Source organism: Sinocyclocheilus anshuiensis, unplaced genomic scaffold, assembly GCF_001515605.1.
Source record: "Sinocyclocheilus anshuiensis isolate Anshui unplaced genomic scaffold, SAMN03320099.WGS_v1.1 scaffold602, whole genome shotgun sequence".
NCBI classification, from domain to species: domain Eukaryota; kingdom Metazoa; phylum Chordata; class Actinopteri; order Cypriniformes; family Cyprinidae; genus Sinocyclocheilus; species Sinocyclocheilus anshuiensis.
In genome coordinates, this window is record NW_015547658.1 from 440,058 (window position 1) to 450,993 (window position 10,936).

The 10,936-nt window shown below is 37.1% G+C and overlaps 1 protein-coding gene across 1 annotated transcript in view; it reads right to left on the reverse strand.

Annotated features, from left to right (window-relative positions):
- LOC107702211 (collagen alpha-1(XXV) chain-like) overlaps positions 1–10,936 on the reverse strand; it is a 46,842-nt gene that overhangs the window by 19,111 nt on the left and 16,795 nt on the right. The window contains exons 2-3 of the mRNA XM_016504455.1: positions 7,151–7,177; positions 6,571–6,651 (exon numbers count right to left, since the gene is read on the reverse strand). Of these exons, the coding sequence (XP_016359941.1) occupies positions 6,571–6,651; positions 7,151–7,177 (108 nt within the window). The remainder of the gene's footprint in view (positions 1–6,570; positions 6,652–7,150; positions 7,178–10,936) is intronic.

The following is a 10,936-nucleotide window of genomic DNA, read 5'->3' on the forward strand; positions in this document are numbered from 1 at the left end:
TATATTTTGCCAATGTCTCGCCTTAGACAATACTTCCAACATCTCCCTTACAGTCTGTACAGAGACTGACTTATTACAGGTGAAATTTTGCCAATACCTGCTTTACTGGACGTACAGTGCACAAATATGTTAAGAAAAAATCTACTGTAATTCACCAAAAAGGCTTTTTCATGTTCCAAAGGTTGTAGTATATACCTAGTTACAAAACTTATGAGTTTGCCAATATCTCCCTTAATGTATGTACAGTGCACAAATATTTTATGAAAAAATTACAGTAATTTACCAATAGGTTTTTTTCATGTTCCAAAGGTTGTAGTATGTTCCTAGATACAAGACTGACTTACTACGTGTGAGATTTTGCCAATACCTCCCGTCATATATGTACAGTACACAATTATTTTCATAAAAATGACTGTAGAACCTTTGGAACATGAAACAAACAAAAAAACCTATTGGTAAATTACTAGTGGGCAAAACTGACTAAATATAAGACAACCTTTGGAACATTATTAAACCCTCTTGGTGAATAACTGTAGGTTTAAAAAAAAAAACTATTTGTGTACTGTACATACAGTAAGGGAGATATTGGCAAACTCTCACCTGGAGTAAGTCAGTCTTGTAAGAAAAAATATTGGTAAATTACTAGTGGGCAAAACTGACTAAATATAAGACAACCTTTGGAACATGATAAAACCCTCTTGGTGAATAACTGTAGGGTTAAAAAAAAAAAAATATTTGTGTACTGTACATACAGTAAGGGAGGTATTAGCAAAATCTCACTTGTAGTAAGTCAGTCTTTTAACTAAGAGTGTACTACAACCTTTGGAACATAAACAAACCCTTTTGATAAATTACAGTAATCTTTTTCTAAAAATATGTGTACTGCACATACAGTAAAGGAGATATTGGCAAAATATCACATGTAGTAAGCCAGTCTCATAACTAGGAATGTACTACAACCTTTGGAACATAAAAAAAACCTATTGATAAATTACTATATTTTTTTCGAAAAATATTTGTGTACTGTACATACAGTAAAGGAGGTATGAGCAAAATTTCACAAATCATAAGTCAGTCTTGTAACTGCAAATGTACTACAACCTACAAAAAAACTTTGCATACAGTAAATTTTATGAAAATAATTGTGTACTGTACATAAGCCTATATGACGAGAGATACTGCCAAAATCTCACATGTCAGTATCTAGGAACATACTACAACCTTTGGAGCATGAAAAAAACCTATTAGTAAATTACTGTAATTTTTTCATAAAATATTTTGTGCACTGTACATACAGTAAGGGAGATATTGGCAAACTCATAAGTTTTGTAACTAGGTACATACTACAACCTTTGGAACATAAAAAAAGCCTTTTTTGGTGAATTACAGTAGTTTTTTTCTACACATTAATTTGAATGAATTATTGTACTTCGTTTTGTACTGTGAGGTGAATTTGCAGACGGTTCCTAAAGCAGCCTAGTCGAATATGAAATGTGAAACTAACTTTACAGCGCTGATGAAGGTTATGATGACAGAACAAGATGACTATTAGGACGACAGAACAAGATGACTGTTAGGACGACAGGACAGTTAGGACGACAGAATAAGATGACAGTTAGGACGACAGAATAAGATGACAGTTAGGACGACAGAATAAGATGACAGTTAGGACGACAGAATAAGATGACAGTTAGGACGACAGAATAAGATGACAGTTAGGACGACAGAATAAGATAACAGTTAGGACGACAGAACAAAATGACTGTTAGGACGACAGAACAAGATGACAGTTAGGACGACAGAATAAGATAACAGTTAGGACGACAGAACAAAATGACTGTTAGGACGACAGAACAAGACGGCAGAACAAGATGACAGTTAGGACGACAGAACAAGACGACAGAACAAAACGACAATAAGGACGACAGTAATTAAACGACAGAGAAAAAGCAAGCAGGACGACAGATTAAGACGACGTCAACAGACAACATACACGCCTACATATACTGATTTACCTGAACAAGTAGGCAATGACTGTAGACAAAGACAAATGTATAGTACAAAGCACAAAGCAGTCGACTCATTTTTGACACAAATGGAACCTCATATTTTTAAGCCATTTTTTTCTAAAAGTGTGCATCGTCTTTTCAGTCAAATTCTTAAATTGATTCAGTCAATTAGAATAATAAGTAATTTGGGCTGTTACCAAGCAAATGAAATCAGTATTGACCAAATTAATCTTTGCAATGCAGAGAAAACACAGAAGCTGAATTAGAAGTGGCATTTAGATGCATTTACACACTGTTTAATGCAGGACATGAATGCATTTAACCTGCAGTTACAAATGCATTAATACTGTTTTGATATTTTAAACATAAAACGTTAAATACTGATATTTGAAATTATAAAAAAAAAAAATGAAAAGATACTTTAAATGTAAAATTAAAACTGCCAGTAAGTGGCAGTAAGTCACTGTTAATAAGTGAGTCATTGCGATTGAACCGAATCATTTAAACGATTGATTAATTCAGGAACAAAACAGCGTCATGTTGCTCAGGGACGCAAATTGGAATTATATTTGTTGGCGAAATAGAGAAAAAACTGTCAATATTGTGTCAAGAACGTAAGTGTCTTAATATTAAATTCTTGATTATTGAACTGCTGTATAAAATCACATTTGCGTGATACTGATTAACTATATGAAATGAAATAAATATATACATTTCTGCCCCCATACCTTGAATTTTCTGATCATTCTAAATGCATTTTAATAAACTGAATCATGCAGTGAAAGAACGCGCACTGGTGTAACCTACTACACTTCCTATTGCCTTAGCTAAACTTTAGCTACTTACATGGTAGCTCATGAGTCATGGATGTTAGCAAGACAAATTAACTATATTTGCCTTTTGTCTTTTGGATAATTAGCTGTAAATTCGAGGCACAGGTAGCTTAGTCTTTTGGTCATCACCACTCAGCAAGACAAACACAACTGGAAAGGGAGGGAGGGCTTCCCTTCTGCGGCTCTCTGTCTGTCTGTCTGTGATGTGCCTATCAATGTGCGTTACACTGCTGTGTTGCAGAGACGCAGAGAAAGGCATCAGAACTTGACAGAGTTCATAAACTCGACCTGATGTTGCAACCTGGTCTCATGGCAAAAACGTACCCGGGGGCACATTTTCGCGAGACGCGAAATACGTACCAATAAGTACATATCATTGCAGTTTCCAAAAGAAATGAACACTAGAGGCAGTAAAACTCCGACACCTTTTATTCCTTTTCACACACATTTACAGAGTTTCGATTAATAAAGCGTAATTTTCGCACAATTACTTGAAGAATATCATGTTATGACTTCAAAACAATTTTAATATGCTGGGAGATTTGAAAACTGATGCTTTTGAACGTTAGCACCGCACATATCCAGCTTCATATCAATGGGTTTTCATCAATGGTAGGTTTGTTCGGTAGCTCACGGAGTACGGAGATGTACTTGAGAGGCGAGGAGCTCCGGTTTGAATCCTGTGTAACTACGGTTTGACAAAACGGTTCAAATCTACATATAAGTAAGTTCAAATGGCACGGTTGCATCAACAAATGCGTTTTTATATCAGTTTTGCATTTGTTAACACTATCGGGTAGGTTTAAAAACACAGCAATATGTAACTATATCAACGTAATAAAAACGTGCCAGGGTTCATGTATTGAACCCGTGTTTTAGCGCCACTCAGTGGACATTTCTCTTTGAAACTGCGGTGAAACGTACAGTAAGATACGTAAAAACGGTGTTGCAGAAAAGTACCCAGAGGTACATATTTTTATGAGACTGGGTTGTGATATTTAGATTTTTTATTTGTTTGACAGGGAAAGCTATGCGCAAACAGAAACACACACACGCACAGATATATACATATATTCATTTATAAAAAAAAAAAAAAAAACTCAAGAAAAAAGGGCACTTTCTCATTAAGGGCAGGTGCTCAAGTCCCTTTTGATGTCTATGCGTGCACGTGCCTGACCGGAGGCGAATAAATACAGGTGAATATAACCACGACAGGTCGCTAGGATGGCTCATTTAACGTTAACGGCTCGTCAGGTAGGCATACAGCAGTGACAGACAGACACATATAACCGTGTTCTGTATGCAAATATGTTTCCCAGCTGACAGTTATCCATTTTCACCTGTACAAGTGAACAGAACACATTGGCTAGAGGAGGAGCTGTCAATCTAGAACTACTGGACCAATGATGATGCTTCAGCCCACCCTGATTTACATGAAACTCTAACCGCAACATTTGGAAAAGCAAGCACAGAACGTGGAAACAAGAGCGAAGGGAAAAACAGCATAAGAATACAAAAAATTAAAATATGTGCAGAAAATGACTGAGAGCACAAAAAACAGAAATATAACCAAGGAAAACATGATTTTGTGTGCAATTCGGATAATTTTGCATTAATATTTCAGTTTTGTGCAATATGATTTTAAATGTGTTTAAAGTTTTGACTCATGCTTATTATTATTTTTTTTTAATGCGTTATTCAATTTTGGATTTACACATTACTTTTTGATCTGTGACCATTGTTTGCTATTCTGAAAACTTTGCTTTCAATTACACATTTTGTGCAATATAATTTTACTTGCATTTTTAAATTTTGGTTTCATGCTTGTTATTTTTTTTATCGGTGACTGCAATACATTTGGCGGGAATCTGAAATCTGATCCGGAGGGTGAAACGTGGCCGTTTAAGACTCACCCTGGGTCCCGGCTTGCCGTCCAAGCCAGAAGCCAGATGTGCATTTATGGAAGTATGAGTGGAGGTTTGAAAAGTGAGATTAGTACATGATGAACAGTCACTCTGACAAAAAAAAAAGTCAACATCTGTGTAACAAACATAAACAAATGGACATTTATCCAGCACAAAAAGTTTAAGGGGCAGCAAAGCAGGCTTGGCTGACTGCATGAGTCACAACAATGAAAACAAACAAATGGACAGTTGTGAATGTGGTAATGGTTAGATGATGTTGAGTCAAAATAAGTGGGGATGAAGTATGAAGATCCTAGGCTGCACGGCTGTTGTGTACTTACGGGGAGACCCAGGGGTCCTCTGTCACCCTTATGCCCAGGTTCCCCTCGCAGTCCCTTGAGACCATGCAACCCAGGTTCCCCCTAAGTGGAGAGGAGTGGCAGAGGACAGTTCAGGAAATACTGTGTAACATTTACTCAGGAGGCAACAATCTTGTCTTTTGATTTCTGGACAAATAGCACAGGTTTAAATCCTCCTGAATAAATTGCACCTGATAGCCTACAATGAGTTGGATGACTAAGAACCTTTTGGTATAGGAGCACACAGTGGGAGTTTAAGTGGTGAAAAAGATCTGCTGCAAGTCTAACAGCATTCTGTATGTACAAAACAACACTGCTCAACTAATAACTTTCATCTCTGAAAAAGGTGATTTGCTCTCTGAACAATTGATGGCAAGTTTGCAGCATGCCTTAAACACCAAATGTCAGTATTCCATAAGAAATATGAGATTAATTTGGGTAACATCATTAACTGAATTAACTTCATTAACTACTGATTCCAATAGTAACAAAGTTCAGACACAGGCATGGCTGTGTAATTGATATCAACAATAGCACAGATATGCTTCATCCCATGATGTACCTTTGGCCCAGGGAATCCATGAGGACCCTGCAACACAACACAGCATTAATAATATCTTCACTTTACTTTAAACTTCATTGTCTGTTCAGATTTTCACCAAACAGAAAGTCATCTTTGGCACTGGCATAACAAATCTTATTGACAACTACACATCACTTAAATACATACACAATCAAACACACATTCAAAACATAAAAAACATGCCATTGAAACAAAAGATCTTTTCCATATGTTCTTTTCAGTCAATAGTATGCGCATCCTGTCCTGAAGGGAGGACATCAAATTTGTGCAATATGATTTTAAATGTGTTTAAAGTTTTGACTCATGCTTATTATTATTTTTTTTTAATGCGTTATTCAATTTTGGATTTACACATTACTTTTTGATCTGTGACCATTGTTTGCTATTCTGAAAACTTTGCTTTCAATTACACATTTTGTGCAATATAATTTTACTTGCATTTTTAAATTTTGGTTTCATGCTTGTTATTTTTTTTATCGGTGACTGCAATACATTTGGCGGGAATCTGATCCCATACTTGGAGGGTGAAACGTGGCCGTTTAAGACTCACCCTGGGTCCCGGCTTGCCGTCCAAGCCAGATGCTCCCTGTGCATTTATGGAAGTATGAGTGGAGGTTTGAAAAGTGAGATTAGTACATGATGAACAGTCACTCTGACAAAAAAAAAAGTCAACATCTGTGTAACAAACATAAACAAATGGACATTTATCCAGCACAAAAAGTTTAAGGGGCAGCAAAGCAGGCTTGGCTGACTGCATGAGTCACAACAATGAAAACAAACAAATGGACAGTTGTGAATGTGGTAATGGTTAGATGATGTTGAGTCAAAATAAGTGGGGATGAAGTATGAAGATCCTAGGCTGCACGGCTGTTGTGTACTTACGGGGAGACCCAGGGGTCCTCTGTCACCCTTATGCCCAGGTTCCCCTCGCAGTCCCTTGAGACCATGCAACCCAGGTTCCCCCTAAGTGGAGAGGAGTGGCAGAGGACAGTTCAGGAAATACTGTGTAACATTTACTCAGGAGGCAACAATCTTGTCTTTTGATTTCTGGACAAATAGCACAGGTTTAAATCCTCCTGAATAAATTGCACCTGATAGCCTACAATGAGTTGGATGACTAAGAACCTTTTGGTATAGGAGCACACAGTGGGAGTTTAAGTGGTGAAAAAGATCTGCTGCAAGTCTAACAGCATTCTGTATGTACAAAACAACACTGCTCAACTAATAACTTTCATCTCTGAAAAAGGTGATTTGCTCTCTGAACAATTGATGGCAAGTTTGCAGCATGCCTTAAACACCAAATGTCAGTATTCCATAAGAAATATGAGATTAATTTGGGTAACATCATTAACTGAATTAACTTCATTAACTACTGATTCCAATAGTAACAAAGTTCAGACACAGGCATGGCTGTGTAATTGATATCAACAATAGCACAGATATGCTTCATCCCATGATGTACCTTTGGCCCAGGGAATCCATGAGGACCCTGCAACACAACACAGCATTAATAATATCTTCACTTTACTTTAAACTTCATTGTCTGTTCAGATTTTCACCAAACAGAAAGTCATCTTTGGCACTGGCATAACAAATCTTATTGACAACTACACATCACTTAAATACATACACAATCAAACACACATTCAAAACATAAAAAACATGCCATTGAAACAAAAGATCTTTTCCATATGTTCTTTTCAGTCAATAGTATGCGCATCCTGTCCTGAAGGGAGGACATCAAAGTTGTAAATATATGGGAGAGCGGGGTGAGATTTGAGGCTGCGGGGAAGTTGAGCCTCTCCTTGTTTCTAGGCAACCTTAAACCAAATTGGTGATATGACCATAAATATATGAAGAGTTGTCCATTTTACTCCCCCAGTGATGGAGAGGCCCATGGCATAATTGGTAACTACATTGTTCAAAATTTTTTTTTTGCTGTTTAGAGTGAATTTTTATCTTCAAGGACTCATGCTTCTTGTGTCTGAACAATTACAGACAAATCTAAAAAATATATATATATATATGTTTCTGCTTTAGGAAGTTATAATCTGAGGCTATACTGTTAGCATGATGTTAGCTCTAAACTGATGGTTGATACAAGCTTGTTAAAATGGTTGGTGTAATTTGAGCCAAATGTCCTGGTGTAAATGTCTCCCTAGGCTCAATTTACCCCTCACTGGGGGCAAGCCCAGATCCCACTTTTTTTTTTTGGAAAGCCATATTTTGAAAGCAGTTTATTTTGTATCCAAAGTGATTATTCCCGAGGATATACCACATCCTGAAATGTATGTACATATTTAAGTTGGACCCATTTACCCAGTGTCATGTGCTCACTTTAAACACATTGTAAGTAAAAACTGGCTTAAATTGTCAGCACCGATAGCCTTGTGGGCAGCGCACCAACATACAGTGCCATTGTGCTACAGGCATCCCGTGTTTGAATCCTGCCTCAAGGACCTTTACCGATCCTGCCTCTCCCATTTCATTTCCTGTCAATTCTGATGTCCTGTCACAATAAAGCCAAAAAATTAATTTGGTCTTAAATTACCCCGCTCTCCCCTACTGCAATTGCCTTTTTTTCCATAAAATGTGAAAACAAGTCTTGCAAAGTATTCTGTTTCTGACCAGTGATCTTATTTGCTTCCTTAATTATTTTGTGTTTTTCGGTTTCATTGTTAAATTACCATACCACAAAACAATATCGTATGTTAGAATGCTTTTAATCATTGATCTATAGACCATGGTCAGGGTCTTCCTATCAATATTGAGTACACCTAGACATTGTCTTTCCTTCTTATGCATGTGTTCCACATTACCCTGAAATGTGAAATTATCATCAATAATTATTCCCAAATTTTTAATATTAATAGTATTATTCTACATTTGTACCCTTAATAGTAACTTGTTTATATAAAACAAAATTTTTTGATTCCTGCAACATAATTCCTTGGTCTTACTCTTTTCAATGTTCAATAGTAGATTACTATTGTCAAAACACTGAACAAGATTTCTAATGCACTCAAAATAAGTAGCATCCGTTTGACAGGAAATAAGAGCCAAGTCATCAGCATATTTAAATAAGGTAAGATTTTCCCTATTACGCTGAAGCTCATTAATAAATACAGAGAAGTCAGAGCTGATAGTACACATCACTGTAGTATCCCCCGTATTAAGTACTGTACAGTCAGACAGAATTCTTTCTACACAAACCCGTTGGGGTCTATTTTTATTTTTTGAATTCCTCAATCCATAAAATCAACCAGCTGCTTACACCTATATCATGCAATATTTCCTTTAAAATGTGTGGATCGAACAGTATTACTGTAACAATCCAAAGAGACAAGGCAGAAAGCAAGAATCCACTTGCACACACATTTAATAACAAACACAGCAAGTTCAGGGTTAAGGAACAGCCAAAAAATCCCTAAGAGCACAAAAACTAGAACATACTAGATCCTAGTGATGGGACGATTGATACCGAGGCTCCGATGCAGTTTTCAAAGCACTATTGTATCATACAGTGTGCCGATGCTTGTATCCAAATGACAATATCACGTGATTGATGACGTTTGAAGCTTCGAACGTCATGCAGTATCGGAGGGTCGGGACAGCTGGTTTGAAAAGAATCAGCGCTTCGCATGACTCTTGTTTGACTTTACATTGACTTGGTTGTGTGTGTGTGTACATTTATTTGGGATTCAGTAGAATAGTTTAGAATAACCTCAACACCAGACAGAAACTGAATGCACGTCACACCTCTATTGCATTTTATCATGTTCTAGCTGGGGTCTCAGAGACCCCGAACAGCTCACCCAAAATATTTTTGCTACTACTCACATCAATTATTAATTATAATCACACACTTGTGTATTTTATATTATTGATCAATATGTGAATCCATTGACGGGACTACACATGACACGAGTTGGCACAGATTAAAAACTTTTTCAAACCATCCTCTGCACCGCGTTTTTTCATTAGATAGGCTGGAGAAACCGAGTCTGACCACCAGATGTCGCTAGTGCGCACTGTGTTAAAAAGCTTCGAGTAATAAACCGTTTTTCGGCACAATTTGATGAAAGCCTCAAATGGTTCAGAAAGCCTCGGTTTCCCATCACTACTAGATCCTAGCAGGAAACAAGAACTCAGAGAACAGCAAATAACGACTCACAAAACACAACTGAAACACAATGGCTTATATAGTGAACATGGGGATAATTAGTTACAGGTGGGACTAATCAGGGTAACCATAGTAACTAACAAGACAAGGAGAGACAGATGCCTTGTCCAAATACCCACACTTGCGGTCTTTGCACTTGACTACTTATATGACGTATTTCCTGTATTTGGCCCAAGTGTTCAAGTGAGCATGAAGACCACAAGTGTCAGTGTCTCTATAACAGATGACAATTTAATTTTGTGGTGCTTCTAATTAAGTGATAAAAAGCAGTTGCAAATGTTGTACAAAATAAATATCACCACTACTCATTTTCTTTGCAGCCGTGTAGCACTTTGTTTTTTACTACCAAATTATATGTAATATCTTATTATTATTAATATTTAATATTTAATGGAAAGGTTTCCGTGACCTCTCACGCGATCTTGGCAAAAAGTCTCACTATTTATTTCCAGAACATGATGCATGATGGGATACACTAAGCTAAGATAGTGTGGATTTAGTGTGCGTTAAGGGCACTGCGCTTTGGCGTTTTTACCATAGACATAATAAATACCTAGACGCCTCATTGGCCGCTCGACCGCACGTCAACGTCGCCGCCATATTGGTGCGGGCAACTGTCATATCGGGACAGAAGAAAACGTACCTGACTCGTCGGAAGCTTGGGCATCTACAAACCGTCACACAATAATAAAAACAGATCTCGGGGTATTATCTTCCACAGGTAAGACTGAACAGTTGTTTCTGTATGTTTTTTGGTCATTTTTAGCTTTATGTTAACAGCTTAATTAGCCACCAGTGTCAGACTATTAATAGCTAGCGATATATCTAGTAAGCTGTGAAAGCTGAGACTTTATATGAAATCAAAGTTTAAATGAATTCTTAAGTTTTAACTTTTATATTGTAGTTTATATCATAAAGTAAATTGTGTTATGAGCACAATATGTACAGTGAGCACTAGTGTTGTCAAAAGACCCGGTATTTCGGTACCAAGTCGGTACTAGAAAAATTAAAACGTTACGGTACCAGGTTTTTTAAGTACCGGTGGTACCGAGTACCCGGTCACCC